This window comes from Poecilia reticulata, chromosome 4 (assembly GCF_904066995.2).
Source record: "Poecilia reticulata chromosome 4, P_reticulata-male-v2, whole genome shotgun sequence".
NCBI classification, from domain to species: Eukaryota; Metazoa; Chordata; class Actinopteri; order Cyprinodontiformes; family Poeciliidae; genus Poecilia; species Poecilia reticulata.
In genome coordinates this window covers 6,530,552-6,548,580 of record NC_088833.1, presented here as the reverse complement: position 1 = coordinate 6,548,580, position 18,029 = coordinate 6,530,552, and the positions used below count along the sequence as shown (strand labels likewise).

General features: G+C 36.7%; 1 protein-coding gene and 1 long non-coding RNA gene across 2 annotated transcripts; both read right to left on the bottom strand.

Moving 5' to 3' along the window:
* Positions 1 to 306: 306 nt before the first annotated feature.
* On the bottom strand, positions 307 to 17,454 carry LOC103468502 (uncharacterized). Its single transcript, XR_014087229.1, has 4 exons — positions 17,293 to 17,454; positions 1,435 to 1,569; positions 1,149 to 1,336; positions 307 to 1,071 (listed from the first exon to the last, which is right to left on the bottom strand). It is a non-coding gene; the product is annotated as an uncharacterized LOC103468502 (long non-coding RNA).
* On the bottom strand, positions 4,488 to 8,044 carry LOC145551404 (cornifelin-like). The gene is made up of 4 exons (XM_081606093.1): positions 7,066 to 8,044; positions 5,481 to 5,560; positions 5,231 to 5,391; positions 4,488 to 5,156 (listed from the first exon to the last, which is right to left on the bottom strand). Exons 2-4 carry the CDS (start codon positions 5,545 to 5,547, stop codon positions 4,971 to 4,973), a joined length of 414 nt encoding a protein of 137 aa, XP_081462219.1. The 5' UTR covers positions 5,548 to 5,560; positions 7,066 to 8,044; the 3' UTR covers positions 4,488 to 4,970.
* Positions 17,455 to 18,029: the final 575 nt, after the last annotated feature.

Sequence of the window (18,029 nt, the reverse complement as noted above, 5' to 3'; positions counted from 1 at the left end):
CAACTCCGTCAGATGTCAACTCCATCAGTTTTTGTGACTTATTCAGTGAAATTGTTATCAAATCTCACTTAAATGTGCAATTAATTCATTTTAATGTATTTTACATAAATTGCATTACTTCACATGTATCACATTTTTCTTTTTACTCACTAGTTTGTCACCACCTTCAGCTCTGTCAGCTCTTCCCATTGATCCTATAAGCTATATGTTATCAGGGACTTCATGGTACGCTCAGCTCAAAGATCAGTGTAGTACAATATAGTAATTAAAGGAAACGTACAGTTTTAAATAAATGAAATGAAAATGTTTTAGGTAATCTGGTCAATTTTAATGAGGTGCATAAGATTGCTTTACAGAGTCAATTACAAACAATATAAGGTTCAGTCAAATACATTGATTTTGTTGTTGGACTCATGTTTTTTATTTCAAATTGATTAACAGTTACACAGTGTTTATAAGAAAGTTAATATACGTAGGAACTCAAAGTCATGTTCAACTCTCTTCACTTTTATTTGAAGCACTGACAGAGAATTTACTGGATAAAGTAAACATTACACCCCAACATGATCACGACTGATCTGAGAAAAGTAAATGTTAACAAATGTGTTCCGTTTTTGTTAGGAATTCAAACCAACAGGAAGGATTTTAAAATCCATCAGGGGCTTGAGGCTTTTGAAACCCACCAGGATTTTAAAACCCACCAGGATTTTGAAACCCACCAGGATTTTGAAACCCACCAGGATATGGAGAAGGATTTTGAAATCCACCAGGATTTTGAGGAGAGTTTTGAAACCCACCAGGATTTTGAAACCCACCAGGATTTTGAGGAAAGTTTTGAAACCCACCAGGATTTTGAGGAGAGTTTTGAAACCCACCAGGATTTTGAGGAGAGTTTTGATTAACCATCATGACAGGATTAGCCTGCACGTTGATGACAGTTGGGGGCTGCACCGTCTGGGGCTGCTGCACCACAACAACGAGAGGAGTTGTCTCCTTTAGCTCACGATGCATCTGGCACCAGGAGCACCAGACACAGCAACAGGAAGCTAAAACGTCATCGCAGAGGGAGCCCTGAAAGCAAACACATTAAACCGCTTTATATCATTGCATTTCAAAATAAGGTCAGGTGAGTCTAAAATACATCATACCTTTAATCCACGTTTGTTACGAATGGAAGCTCTCAAAGACAACGCTACAGGGGGGATAATGGTAGAAACCCCACACAGTAGAACTGTAGCCGAAGTCAGCAGGTCACATACAGGCAGATAGGGGTTCTCTCCAAATCTTCCTGAAACAGTGCAGGCAAGGAAAGGGCAGCACCAGAAGCCATAGCAACCTGGAGAACATACAAACATAGTGATTCATAGCAATAAAATGACGCAAGATGACTGGAAGATTCATTTAATTTTAAAGAAAAGAGAAAATGACTCTTACAAGAATTGGCATCTTCAAAGCAGTCACAGAGACCACTCTTCCATTCTTTTAGGGGAGTTCCTGTCATCTTATCCAGACGTTTTGTGTGACCAGGAAAAACTCAGTCAGCTCTAAAGTTTCCTGTCATGCAACACTCTGTAATACAAGAGATGAAAATGTATGATTTATTTTTCAGAAACAAATGGGGTTAATAGCAGCCTTAAAAGGCCTATGATCCATCCAGGTATAACCCAAATCCCTTAGCCCCAAGACCCATTCCTTCCCACCCAGAACCACATACAACAGCCCACTAAGCCTCAGCCACCAAGACCCCTGGCCAACCCACCAGGCCAGGGATGCAGGAGAGGCACCCCCACCTGGCACACAGGCATCCATGTGACCAGGAGCCAGAGGAGGCTCCATCCCACCCACACCAATCAACTAACTTATTTTAACAGAGGATATATAGTTTAACCTGTTGAGGAAATAAAGAAAGCAAGTTGTGTGACTGTCAAGCTTCCTCTTCCTTTCTTCCGGGAGATCACTGGTAAGATAATGCTCTCAGAAACATTCCCACATGCGTGCATGAAAATGGATGGATGGATGCATAGTAATGATCTTTTCATTTATTGTTTTTCTTCCCAAGTAAAACAATGTCTTTTAAAATACACATTATTATTATTATTATCTCAAGACACCTGAAATTTTAGTTACCATGCTTCAAAAACTGTAATAAATGTTATATTCATTGAAAATATTACTTTTAGAACATTTCTTCGTCCAACTTTGAAAAAGTGCATAATTTATTTGAATACTACCAGCCCTTCTTTTTCACTCTAAATACTGTTTTTAATGTGACAACTAGGTCACCTGAGCCAAGCCCATATGTAAAGTTGACATGCAAATCTGCAAGCAAATAGGGACGCTGCTTGCTGGCAAGGGGGTAGGAAGGAGTCTGTCATTGGGGGGACGCATATCGGAAACCTGACAGATCAGAAATGTCAAACAATTGTGCCATCAACAAGTCAGTAACACGTTACTCTAATACGGACCCTTGTTTCAGTAACAAGTATTCTAACACATTACTATTTACAATCCAATAATCAGATTAAAGTTATGCATCCACGTAGCATAATGACTGTCATTCCAGGACTGAACACTCACTTTATCATTTACCTCACAACTAGCAAGATAAATGCTCTGGTAGCACATAGGCTACCAGATGCTGATATATTTTATTGGACAAAATGCATTGATATAAGTTGACTGGCAACTGAACAGATTCTGCCTCGTTCTAAAAGCAAAATAAAAAATAAAAAAACAGCTCATAAAATAGGACTCGGCAGCTTTAAACTCAATACATCAGTTTGACCAACAAAAATAAAAATATATATAATAGGCTATATTATAATATAATATAATATAATATAATATAATATAATATAATATAATATAATATAATATAATATAATAGTGGGCTGCACAGTGGCACAGTTGGTAGTTGTGTCCTTGCAGCAAGAAGGTTCTGGGTTCGATTCCCGGCCCCGGTCTTTCTGCATGGAGTTTGCATGTTTTCCCTGTGCATGCGTGAGTTTTCTCCGGGTACTCCGGCTTCCTCCCACAGTCCAAAAACATGACTGTCAGGTTAATTGGTCTGTCTAAATTGCCCCTAGGTGTGAGTGTGTGTGTGCATGGTTGTGTGTCTCTGTGTTGCCCTGTGACAGACTGGCGACCTGTCCAGGGTGAACCCGCCTCTCGCCCGGAACGTTAGCTGGAGATGGACACCAGAAACCCTCCCAAGCCCACCAAGGGACAAGGGTGTAAAGAAAATGGATGGGTGGATGGATATAATATAATACAATACAGGTTAAGTGATGGGCTGCACAGTGGCGCAGTTGGTAGAGCTGTTGCCTTGCAGCAAGGTTCGATTCCCGGCCCAGGGTCTTTCTGCACGGAGTTTGCATTTTCTCCCTGGCATGAATGGATTCTCTCTGGGTTCTCCGGTTTCCTCTCACAGTCCAAAAGACTATAATGTTAATTGGCCTCTCCAAATTCTCTGAAGGTGAGTGTGTGTGCATGGTTGTTTGTCCTGTCTGTGTCTGTGTTGCCCTGCGACAGACTGGTGGCCTGTCCAGGGTGAACCCGCCTCTCGCCCGGAACCTTAGCTGGAGAGGCACCAGCACCTCCCGACCTCACTGAGGGACAAGAGTGTACAGAAGATGGATGTTAAGCGGTCGAGTATGATCAGGTGTTGTGTAGCCATCATTGCTCACTTTAAATAACATTTTGTGCTGTTGTTTCAGTCTCATTCTGATGAAATAAAACATTGTGACCAGAGTAGCTAACTTTTAGACAAAGTTAGCAGTAAAATTTTGGATTAAAACGGCTTAACCAAAAATATTTAGTTGTATATATGAAAGTAGACTGACAGCAAGATGTTATAAACAAGCGATATTCATGGGAACATTCCCGACGGACCGTTTTACCTCCTTCAAACTAAATTTCTGGCTCCCGTTGCCTCCTCCAACCTTCACTCTGAGCTGTTCAGAGGGGGAGAGCGCTGTGGTGCGCCTTCAAAATAAAAGCACGCGAGTGGAAGATTTAAAAATTCTTCGCAAATGCGGTGAAATTATTGGGGGGCCCGAATCTGACTGTCTCCAATATTGGGGGGAGGGGGGGGGGGGGGGGGGGGAGGGCACGCCATGGTTCCTACGCCTATGGGTGCTGGGATGCATGTTCCAGTGCAACTTTTAAAATTATGTGGATATTGTATTCAGGCTGCTACAGGCTCTATATTATATTAAATCAGGTCACGAGAGAATTTTAGTGGCTTCGACTTGAACTGAATTGTGTTTAAAAGAAAATGTTCACTTTCCAGCAAATAAATCCAATGCTTACCTTTTGTCACTGTTTTCTTATAATTATAAAATGCCATAAAAGGTTTAGTTGCTAAAATTTCTACCCCATGTAGGTATTTAGTGTAAGACTTTGACCTTGTGTAAGAATGTCACATGAACTATGAAGTACTTGTTCTTAGTCCAGATGCACAAAGACCTGCCTCAAGAACTAGACAATCAAGTCAATCAAGTTTATTTGTATGGGACGTTTTAGAAACAAGGTAGTTCAGTGCTTTACATCATAAAAACACAAAACCACAAAGTCAGAAAACACAGAGTCAACAATTGAACAGTTACATTTTGTCAAGTGCCACATTACACATAAGAATGTTGATTAATGTTTCATATTATGATGTTTCAAAAGCAATTCTAAACAAGTGGGTTTTCTGTCTAGACTTCAAGGAATTTCATATTATTAGCCTCCAGACTTCGGGACTATGTGATGTGCTCTGTCTTTCTAGTTTTAATGGGAATACGAGCAGCAGCGTTCTCGATCAGCTGCAGCTGATAAAGGCATGGATGAATTTCTCTAGATCTTGCTGAATCTATTTGTTCTGTCCAAATTAAGATACATAAAATTTAAATATCTCACAATGGTGGTAATTATGTTAAATATTGTGATGATGATGAAAAGCGACAGGGAGCCTGGATGATTTCTGCTTATCTGTTGAAAACAGGCTGAGGAGGAAGTGCCATCATTGGATGAGGCTGCATGTTGACAGGAGATTGCATCTGCATGTTGATGACGACTGGGGACTTTTTGCGATATTTTAACTCGCGGTACATCTGACACCAGACACACGTTGGGCAGCAGCAGGTCGCAACAAGATCCTTGCAAATGGAACCCTACAAAGCAAGACAATGAATCAGTTTTATTGTTTGTTTTGGATGTATGTCATTCATATCTCATCTTGCCATACCTTGATACCATATTTGTATCTCATGGCGACTCTTAGAGACAGGGCTGCTGGAGAGATCATTTTATCAACACACATGTCACATAAGGGGAGCCAGCGGCTCTCTCCAAATCTGCTTGAAACAGTGCAGGCAAGGCATGGCCCACACCAGAAACCATAGCAACCTGAAAAACACAGAAACACAGCAATTATGGGATATTATAAGTATTTAGCCCTTGTAGTTGATGTATAAGAAACAAGGATGGACTCTTACAAGTCTGTGCATCCTCGCAGCAGTCACAGAGATCACTGTCCCAGTCAGTCAGGGGTTGGTCTGCCATCAGATGATTCAACCTAGATTTTAAATCCAAAATGTTTCAAATGTTTCAGCAGGCTCAGTTAATTAAAACTAACTTTAGATTAACAAGAGCTGTTGTTCAAACAAGTTTCACTTTAACATAAACTGTTGTTGTGTCTGTATCTGCTGCAGTTCTTCATTTACTGCAGTTAGTAATGCAGTTGGGAGTGTATCCAGAAATTTTAATCAAGAGAAGTAGTGATATGAATCAAGTAAAAGTAAAGTACAGCGTAGCAAAACTATTCGGAAAAGTATGTTTTTTGTAAAAACAAAAACGAAAAAAAATTTATAATCAGGTAAATGTACCTGAGAAAAAGTAATTAGTTACTACCCCCTACAGTACTACTATCTTTTGAATTTAATTCATTGTGAATTATGTGCAAACACAACAGTATAGCTCGCCAGTTTAAATCACAAAAGGTTGAGTCTTTAGGAGGCGTCTGTTTCTACAGGATAGTTGTTAGTGTAAAATGTAATGTAGAATCTTGATAGACTTTCAAATTAAAATATTTTAGTGGGAATTAAATAAACCTTTTTTATTTAACTTATTAATTTAACTTTGACAATTTTAATACAATTTTAATAATAAATACTTATTAGTTCACCTGTTGGGGAACTTTGTAAAGTTCACCAATAAGGAGTGAACTTTACGAGAAATGTTACTCAAATGTTATTAAAATTTGACTCTGAATTTGTCTATCCTTCCTATTTGGCTGCAATACCTCTTTATTTCTTAAGAATTAAAGGGTTATCATTCTACTGGTTCAAATGTTTCCATTCTTTCTGCTGCTAATATTATTCTTAAAACCGATAAAATCTCAAACTCCTTTATCACCAAAGGAAGTATTGAGTAACAAAACTGATCCCTTGTCAGACGTTTGTCTAGAGATGGGAAATATACACTTAGAATTATATCACAGTATTTTGTGATACTATTATGATAACAAAAAGGATCATTTAAAACTATTTAATATTTCATTTTTAGGTAACTGGCTGTGACTGCATGGCACAGCATTCATGGTGCTACAAACACAAATACTGCTCTGGAAAAAGATCCTTTTTTTGAGAAAGTCTTGTTTGGGAAGCCACTTCCTTAAAGATGGTTGATGTATTTCACTAAACTGCACACAGTAACTGTATTTAATCATATTTTTAAATTTACTTATGTTTGTTGATGCTCTCACAAAACAAACAGCTGAGAAAACAATAAAAATTTAATTTCCATTAATACTGTCGTTTTTATCTAAACGTCACTGAAATTTATCAAAATGATAAATGCAAATTCTTATAAGAAATGTTTTCATAATATATTATAAATAGCATGGTGAATGTATAGCAATTTTATAATTTTATGAATTCTACTTAAAGCTGTCAAAATTTATCTACAAAATAGAAAAATCTTACCTGACAAACTGTTAAAAGCTTTTGTCCACGTTCAAAAGTGCATATGCATATGTTTTGAAAATATATCAAACTTTCCAAAAACCAAGCAAAAGTTTACCTGAAATCCTAGTTATCCAAAGTCTTGCTATCACTTGGTGGCGAGTTGACTCAGTACTGGTTGTGTAAAGTGTGGTCTTCCTTGACCACACCTAACTCTGACTTTTTTTTATGGTGAACATATGCTAATCTGTCCTCCATATGATTAAGGGCCTGTGCAACATTTGCATACACAATCCAGTTGCTGCAGTACATTTGCCTTTTGACTTGTGTTACACGTCTCAGCTCTTAGTGAACAAATGTAACAAATGATGTTTTTTTTTGTTTTGTTTTGTTTTCTTCTTCTGATGAGTTTCCGCTTCTCCTTTGATCTTGGTGGAGAGCCTGTAACGACGAACAGCGTCAGTGAGAGAAGAAAAGGACGACCGCCGTCTTCTTCCCCAAACTCTTGTCTCTTTTTATTACAAATTCTTGAAATCATGAAATGATTAACATTTCCTAGCACAATCACATTCCTGTGTCCCTCTGCTGCCACCAAACAACCACACAGCCTTCACCTGAGTAAACAGTATCAACTCCCACCAATCAATCCACAGCGCACAGATGTACATAAAAAAAAAAACATTTCTCAAATAAGAGGATTAATTATGTTAAATAATGCAAGATGGAGATGTTATAATGAACAAACATTAAGCTCTACTGGGTTTTGAATAACTACTGATCGTACAGTTTAATTGATTACATAGCAAGGGAGAAAAAGTAACGTCTATAATAATAATAATAATAATAATAATAAATCCCTTTGAACAGGTAAAACAACACAAAGTATGTCAGGGTACCAATGTTTGATCGGGGAGTGGAACGGAGCTAAAAGATACATGCAGCGATCTTCAGAACGGCAGTTTTGTGACCGTTGTAGCCAAAATGTAGCTAACTGCGATCCTAACAAATCACTTAAAAAAAAATAATAATAATAATGTTTGAGCACATCGATGTATGAAATTACAAATCAGATCCAAATATACATTGTTACTCCACATTTTTCGAGGGGGGCCAGCCCTCACCAGCTTCACATTACTAACCTGCAACGACGAACAGTGTCAGTGAGAGATAAAAAGGACGACCGCCGTCTTCTTCGAGAAGGACCTCGCTGCAGCAAACAGAAAGGAGCGGGGACGGACCACTGTCAGCTTCTTACCTTATTTGGAAATTGGATCATTGCACTCCGGAAGTGAAGGGGGCGCTATTTCCTATATTATCCGCGGTCTCCCGTTTTAATTTTCTTTTTAAATCTGTGATTTAGCTTTATCTTTAGGAAGGAATTTCTCTCTCAGCATGTATTTGAACTTCTCTCTTTTATTTACTTAAGCGCAGCTCACAGTTTTTAAATATTTCCCTTGCTTTCGGTGTACTTTTAAATCTGCTCCTTTTAAGCATCTTTTCGGGCCTGCTACTGTCTCTAGTGGCGCGGGGGTGGTAGCACAACTAATATAAATACACTACTAAGTCAGAATACCAAAGTCTTTATTATTTATTATTAATTCTGGCATTACTGGAAACGCAAAAGATAAAGTCCCTCACAAAACACCATACCTTTTAATTTTATTACGGAAGTAGAGCTAATTAAATGACATAAACAAGACCTGAAAGTGGTTCCAGTTTCACTCGATGGCCAACCTGTTGAAACTATGGCAAGTTTTAAATACCTTGGATCATTCCTGGACAATCAGCTCAACTTTGCTGAAAACATTGGCTGCATTTTTAAGAAACGTCATTCTATCTTTTAAGAAGACCCTGTGAACTTGGGGTTACCTAACAAGTGCAACTTGTGGAAAACCTCTAGTTAGTTAGAGGTAACATTAGTTAACATTACCTCTAGTTAAGTAATGTTAACATTTTAACAATGAGTTAAAATGTTAAAACTTAAAAATTTAACTTAAGTTTTAACTCATCTCAAGTTTTAACTTTTCATCTCCTCGGCTGGTTTAGTCACATGAGCTGCAGACTAACAGACAATCTTTTAAGAATACTTGGAATTGCAGGAAAAATAGTAGGTAAATAGTGGTGAAACCAAAAACAACTTTGTCTAAACTATTTAGAGCAGGGGTCACCAACTCCAGTCCTCGAGGGCTACCGTCCTGCAACTTTTAGATGTGTCTTTGCTTAAACACACCTGGATCCAATAAACTGCCCAGCCTATTGCAGAGAGGAATGAATGCTGGTGAGGAAATTCAGACATTTTGGATCAGAGGTGAATCTAAAAGTTGCTGGATGGTAGCCCTGGAGGACTGGAGTTGGTGACACCTGGTTTAGAGCATCCATCCTTTTTTTTTTGTCAGTTTGAGCTTATGAAGTGTGTGTTCTTCTGGTAAATATGTGTGTGTTCTTCTGTACTGTGTTCTTCTAAATATAGAACATCTATTAGAAGTCATTCACTGACAGTGCAATAATTATTCTTAGCCAAATTAAATGATAACATTTACCTGTAGCATGCCAAGTGTTTACTTGATGCACAAATTGTTGTTATTATGATTATATTAATTTGTTTTTCTTATTGTTTTCAAAGAAAAATTTCCACCTTGGAAGACTAAATAATTTAATCATATTTTTTCCTATATATAGGACTCTACCAACAAAACAAAAATGTGGATTATTGCTTGTTTAACAATCCTGGTTATTCGTCTGTGAATCTAATTAATTTGTTGATTATGGACTTTTGTTCAATTAAATTTCTTATACATTGTATATGGTATTTTTATTGTTGTTGATAAGGTTGTTTTTCATGTCTTGTGTCTTTTCTTCCTCCTATAATTGATGGATATATATAGATGTTATTTATAATGTATAAAGGTGTTGTTTATGTCACTTAATTAGCTCTACATCCTGAAGAAAAATATGGTACTTTAGAAGATAATTTCTTTCACGTTGCCAGTAATGGCGAACTTAATAATAAAAAAATAAAGATTCCGTGGTATTCTCGTTTAGTGACATATTTATATTAGTTGTGCTACCACCCCCACGCCACTAGAGACAGTGGCAGGCCCGAAAAGATGCGACTAAGAAGCAGATTTAGAAGTACACAGAAAGCTACGGAATTTGTTGGAAACTGTGAGCTGCGCTGAAGTAAATAAAAAAGAGAAGTTGAAATACATGCTGAAAGTGAAACTCCTTCCTACAGATGAAGCTATATCACAGATTTCAAAAGAAAATTTAAACGTCTTGCAATCTGAAAGTTAATTCATTTGGTCATTTTTCGTGGGGTGTATAAGGCTGCATTAGAGAGTCAATTAGAAACAAACAATAAGGTCCAGCCACATACATTGTTTTTGTTATTGAATTATGCTTTTTTTATTTCAAATTGATGAGAGAGTTGTAGAATGTTTATAATAATGTTAATATAGATATGAACTCAAAATCAGACTCAAAACTTTTGATTTTCAATTGAGGTATTGAAAGTGAACTGACTTTTTTGGATAAAGTAAATAATCCCAATATACATCAATATGATTATGGCTGATATGAGGAACTTAAATTTAGCTAGGAAGGAGGAGGCTTTTGTAACCCTTCAGTGTATTGGGGAGGGCTTTGAAACCAACCAGGGCTTCGAGCAGCATTTTGAAAACCGCCAGGAAGTGGAGCAGCATTTGGATTGACCATCATGACCGGATTAGTCTGCACGTTGACCGCAGTTGGACCATGCAGTGTCATGGGCTGCTGCATCACAACAACAACAGGAGTGTGCTCCTTTAGCTCGCGATGCATCTGACACCAGGAGCACCAGACACAGCAACAGGAAGCAAGTATGTCTTCACAGAGGGAACCCTGAAAGCAAACACATGAAAACTTTTCAGAACTTTGCACTTTTACATTAAAATTAGTTTAGGTGAGTGTAAAATATATCATACTGCTATTCCATGTTTGTTACGAATGGAAGCCCTCATAGACAATGCCGCAGGGGGGACAAACAGAGGAGCCCCACAGGCTACACATACAGAAGGAGTCAGAATGTCACATAAAGGCAAACAGTAGTTCTCTCCAAATCTTCTTGAAACAGTGCAGGCGAGGCAAGGGCAGCACCAGAAGCCATAGCAACCTGGAGAATCAACAAACATAGTGAGGAAATAGTCTTAGGGGACTAGAGGGCTAATTTATATAATTTGAACAAAAATAAAAATGGCACTCTTACAAGTACTGACATCTTCAAAGCAGTCAAAGAGACCAGATTTCCAATTTTTGAGGACTGCCATCCTGTCCTGAAGTCCAGCTACAAACTCTGAACTATAACCCTCTGTGACGATTTTCTGCAAAAAAACACAGTAACACAATATCTAAAAATGTACTATTTATTCTTGGACAAAGATGACTATGCAGCTGGAATCAAAGTTGATAGCATTTATGTTGCTATGGAAATCCATTGTGTTTCCTGTGGTACATCATGCTGCCTGTCCTATTTCAGCTGATTATTGTTTGAGGTAAAGACACTGTTGTCAAATCTGCTCCACTGTTAATTTGTAATGTAATAATGACAGATTGATATCTGGAATAAATTGCCACATTTTTTTTACACTTCTCTGTTAAACCCCTAACAAATATATCTCAATGTTTTTCATGCATCGCTCACTACGGAGCCCCCTAGGGGGACATGGAGGATGTTTTTTTCTTTTGCGGTACCTCGCAATAGGTTTTGCGTTGTCTTGCAATAATGTACTGATTAGTTCATGCGGCAATCTAAATTTGCAAAGTTTAATTTTCTTACGAAACATTTTCACCAAATGCCTGAGGGGAACTCCAAGTTCAACAAGAACAAATTCAACCTGGGAACATTAATTAAGGAAACAATGGACCTTCTGCTGATGAGACTTCATGATTTATTAAACTATGGGCAAAGAAATCTTTCAGGAATTTCGTACTCTTTTTTTTTCTGTTTATTGTCAATTAGTATGGTTAATCTTATGCAACAAGCTAGTTCAACAAGTTTGCTGAACATACACTAATTAACAACTAAGGATAAAAGTTTTGTAAATTATGATAATTTAATGCAAAGTTGACATTTTTAATGGACTTTCAATGCAACTTTTAGAGCAACTTTGCAATAAAAGTGTCATTATTTACCTTATGACACTTTATGACAACAGTCAAACATTCATAAAGACTGTTCATGACAGATGTTATGTCATGTTTATGACAGTGTCATGTCAGTCTTATGCACACCCCTTTAAATAAAGTGTTAATGAATCTCATTTTGTAACATAGACAAATGCACTGGTTGAAAGATCTATATTTAAAATGTAAAGAATCTGAAATCTGTTTGTAAAGCAAGGTAATCAAACAAAGCAACAGAGAATTAAATTTAATGCTCAGCAACAGGACGAAGTAAAAATATCACACTAGTCACCAGGAACTGGAAACTCTCTTAAAGAGTATATCTTGCTCAAAGAAGCCAAAGTGATGTAAAACATTAAATGGGCTCCAAGCTAAGCAATTTAAGACATTTCTACTTTAACATTTTCATTTTGTATCACTTTCACTTATTTTCGTTTAATTAACAATAACTGAAAGCAGAGATGATAATAAAGGTTGGATGGATACATGATGAAGATTAAAGTGAACTACACACACACACATATATATATATATATATATATATATATATATATATATATATATATATATATATATATATATATATAAGCTTAATATCTTAATATCTAACCTTTAATGTGTTCTATTGCTATTTAAAGGCCTTGTTACCCTTGACCTTATGTCTTCTGACAGACACAGAGCTACAAAAAAATGTAATCATTTAACAATTTGAAATACAAAGTTACAGTATAAACCTAAAATAATGCATTTGGAATAACTATATCAAGCAAGTATTTCACCAGAAGTATATGTACAAAAGTTTAGCCAGGAATGCATACTGAAATATTTACCTGCTCTTGTGGGAAACGGTCCTGGCACTTCTGTAGATATCAATGAATGTGCAGTTCATGGAAAAGTTTGCTTTGCTTGGTGACTCACAAAACATGCTGCAGAACCTGTGATCTATCAATCATTTAATCCAAGTGTGCAAAAATATACATATATATCAAGAGAAACTCAATAAAACATAGACTTTTATGCCTTTTTTATGAAACAGTATGAAGTTGCATAAAAACGTCATCCTGGCATAAAATGTCAAAAAGGCATAAAATGTATTTTATGCCTTTTATAAAGGCATAAAATGTTTATGCTTTCATAAACATTTTATGAACATGTTTTCATCTTCATAAAACACGAACAAAGAATCTGAACAAACAGTTTCCCAGGAAATCCCGGCATTGGTTGAGAGCAGATGGTTGAATTAGGTTTCTGTTTCTATGAAAAAGGCATATCACTGAATCTAAAATTAATTGATTTCCTTTTCCATCATTTTTTTACTGAGATATCCACTTGGATTGTATTAAATGCAGATGAATAATCCAAGAAGAGTGCTAATGCACATTTATTACGTTTAACATCATGTGGATGGTAATGATATGAATCAGGACGGGGCGACAACAACATCCTCTGTTCGTTGTCTCTGCTTATATGCATTGATAATGATCAGGTTTGTTCATTACAAGCTAATCTTAACACAGAGGTCAGAGACGAGACTACAGGACATCAGAAGCTTCTTTGAATTAGTACTTTTGAAGGTTTTCTTAATGACAATTCTGCCAACAGAAGAAGGTTCAGCAGTTTGAACACAATTGGTCAGATCTGGGAAAGAAAATATTCTGCTCATTTGAGAAAAATTATAAAGTTATTTTGTTGACATTTCTCAACTGGCTACCCCACCACACCCGTGGTGAGGAACCAGTTTTAAACATTTCTTCCTGTATCTTTCTATGAACCAGTTATGGTTGTCCTAGTTTCATTTTCTGCAATTTTCCCACAGTCTCTTTCAGTGTGTTTCAGTGTTTGTTTTTGAAATCAACTTTCCTTCTATTTATCACTTGTTTTATCTCTGAAAAAGTTTGACTTATTTTTAGATTTTTGTTTTTTTAATTTTTTCTTAATTACAGTAGTCTGTCAAAGGTTTCTTTTCCATCAGATGTTACAACTGAGACACAAACTGTGAATTCCCACTCTGTAACATTAGTGTATTCCACATTCAGAATAAAGAGCCAGTGCTCAGTACTGAAAATCCTATAATCTATTCTTTATTCTCCAGTTAATAATTTACTCCGCTTTTTGCCAAACCAAGACAGTTTTAATATTGGCTGCTGTGTGTTGCAGCCTGCTGGAGTAACTGATTCATTTTCAACTCACTGCCACCTATAGGTTAATAATGCAACAAAAATCCTCAGAACAACAAATGTCAGAGTCCTGGGCTGACACCGTTAGAGTAGAGCTAATCAACACTTTCAGATGAGTATTTGTTTAATATTGTCAATAATAAATATTTATAACTGAAAACTGTTGGGAATTTAAACATACTGACAGAAAGATTAAATGTCTTACCACATAAGATATTTAAGCTTCATTCTAATTTGGTTGGCAAGTTCTTCTTTATACTTTCTCTATGGTTACTGTTTGCCAGAGGCAAACCACATTATGACTGTCGGGAAACAGTTAAGTGACGTGCGGTCAGGGGAGGCAGGTAAGGCAGAGCCTCAGCTGTCATCATGGAAAAATTATAAATGATGGTAAGATAATTATATTGCTATTTACACCCTGTGTTTTGTACTATAAAGTATCTATTTTTCATTTAGCTTAACCGATTTTGATATTTTTTTTCCTTAAAAATCATAACATTTTTGCAATTTCCCATTCAAATGCTTGGAAACGCAGCCGGTGAGGCAGCAAGTGAGCTGAGCCTCACCTAACCCCTTCACTGCCAGATGCACTTAAGCTCTAGTCCCGCTTTAAGCATCCTAGCACCTCCCTCAGCGCCACCTCCTGGTGACACGCCCCTCTGTGTGACCACAGCAGATGTGAGGAAATCCCTCCAGGAAATAAACCCCTGTAAGACTGCTGGCCCTGACAATATCCCAGGGCGGGTTCTGAGGGACTGTGCACATCAACAGTCTGAGACATCTTCAACACCTCACTGTTACTGGCACCTGTCCTTTCCAGCTTAAAGACCACCCTGTCTCCAAGAGCTCCACAGTGACAGGCCTGAATGACGACCGACCGATAGCCTTAACATCAGTAGTCCCCACTAATATTTAAATATGCTGACCCATGTATTAATCCAATTTAAAAATACTTTTAAAAGATTAATTTCCTCATAAATGTAGCTATGATAGTTGTTTGAATAAGGTTTCTAGTAAAAAAGCGTGAAATTCTGTTTAAGATTTAGCGATTTATAATTAATAAAATGCAATGACACTTAATTGTGCCTCAAACTTACAACGCTGAGTGGAATGGGCGACCACTCCACACCTGAACTTTATTTAATCATATGTAGAAATTGCATTACCCTGATTCTTATCTGAACATTATGTGGCTGTTAGAGTTTTTTCTTTAAACAAGAATGTATGTTCATCTAAGGAAAAGTAGAAGTTATCTCAGAATTCTGAGATTAAAGTCAGAACAGTTTTTTTTTTTGTTTATTTTCCCAGTGGCCCTAATCCTCTTCCGTAGAAATGTGCGTTTTGTGAGCTACAGTTTGTATGTGTAAAGAATCCAGAAAAGAAACAACCCACAAACTGCTGTGTTAGATTAGCTAATTTCAGTGGTAGCTAATCTACCACTGCAGTATGAGTTTAATATCAATAGAATAATATTTGGGGAAAATAGATAGGGCATGCAGATATTTGCAGGCTAATAATTTGCTTTGCCAAAAAATGCACCCCCCCAACCCCTGCTAACATGGAGAAATACAGAGTTAAGAGTGAAAAACATTTTCTATATAATCACACTTATTCTCTGAACTACTGATATACATTTCAAACCAATAGGACAATATTTGGGGAAAATAGACAGGGCATGTAAATATCGGCAGGCTCAAAATCCATATAGCCAAAAAATGCATTCCCTCTCCTAGCTTGAAGAAATAAAGAGCTAAGAGTGAAATAACTTTTTCTACATAGACACACTTGTTCTATTAACTGCTGGTATAAGTTTCATATAAATAGGAAAATATTTGGGGAAAATAGATAGGGCATGCAGATATTGGCAGGCTAATAATTTGCTTTGCCTAAAAATGCACCCCCCTGCTAACATGGAGAAATAAAGAGTTAAGAGTGAAATAACCTTTTCTACATAAAGGTTATTTTCTACATCCACACTTAATCTCTGAGCTACTGGTATAAGTTTCATACCAATAGGACAATAGACAGGGAATGCAGATATTGGCAGGCTCAGAAATTAAAATGCATCCCCTGCTACATTAATAGACCACAGTTAAGGGTGATATAAAATAACTACAGTTAAGGGTGATATAAAATAACTACAGTTAAGGGTGATATAAAATGGACCTCTACTTTGTCATGCATTAAGCTATTATGGAGTGAAAAGAAAAAGCAGGGAATTACAAACAACAGAGAACAGAGAACACATTCATCAAACGCTCACTGTAAAACATTCAACTCATATGTCTCAATAAAGGTGTCAAAATCATATTTATTTCAAATAATCTGCGAAATAAGACCCACTGTTTTAGGGCTTACATGGTTAAGAAACATGATAATGTTACGAATATGTTTAAAAGTTGCCTCTTCAGTCCTGTATCAGTCCGTTTTCTCATCAATATGCGGGAGTTTAGAGCGATGCTCGTTCCCGCGACGGGGCATGCAATTCCCAGCAGGCATGTACTACAGCACTATTCTGCATCCCATGACACATGCATTAATTTCAAATTAATGCATGGCACATTCATTAATTTCAAATTAATGCATGCGTTCCAAATACAGCTAGAATGTAATGAAGCTGTAATAGATTACAGCTAGATTACATTCTACCTGTAGTCTTTGCTGAATTCATTCAGTCTAAAACTTTAGCAGCATTTCAAATAATTGGTACTTCTCTATATTATGTAAAAGCAGTTTGATCATATAATGCATTTTTGTTTATAAGTACCTTAACACTTTTATTAGGTGATAGTTCTAAACTTGCCATTATTACTGTCTTTTATTAGTGATGACATTCAATAATGTCTTCATCACTAAAGAGGACAGTCAAAGCTATGCAGCAATATATATATTTTTTCTGTGTATGGAAATAGCTTTGTGTCTTGCAGTACAAAAATTTTATTTATGAGAAAACGGTTTTTATGTTTTAAAAATATATCAGACTTCCCAATAATCAAATACAGTTTTACCTGATGAATCTGCAGACTGTGGTCCAAATCTTAGTTATCCAAAATGTTGCTATCACTTGGAGGTGTTTTGATAGAAAACTGGTCGTGTATGGTGTGGTCTTTCCTGACTCATTTAGAACATTGAGGAAATGCAAACAACGTCTAAGCCCTATGGAAATATGCTAATCTTTCCTAAATATTTTTGGGACTGTACAACATTTGCATACACATTCCAGTTGCTACTATTCATTTGCCTTTTGACTTGCACGGTTTTCTTTCTGGAGTTTTACTTTAAAAATCCAAAACAGAAATTAACCTGATACTCCTTTGTTTTAATTGATTTATGAAAGGAGTGTCTACTGTGGCTCAGTGGGTGAAATGGTCATCTTGCAGCTCACCTGTGGTTGTGTCCAGGTGAAGGCAAAATGACCCTTTCATTTACTGTTTTTCTTCCCAAGTTAAGAATGTCTTTTAATACACAGTTTATGCTACACCTAATATAAAACAAGAAAGAGCTTAGAAGACTTTCTCAAGACACCTGACATTTTAGTTACCATGCTTCAGACTGCAATAAATGTTCTATTCACTAAAAATATTACTTTTAGAACATTTCTTCATCCAACTTTGAACAAGTGCATAATTTATTTTAATACTACCAGCACTTCTTTTTCACACTAAATACTTTGTTTTTAATGTGACAACAAACCAGGTCACCTGAGCCGAGCCCATATGTAAAGTTGACATGCAAATCTGCAGGC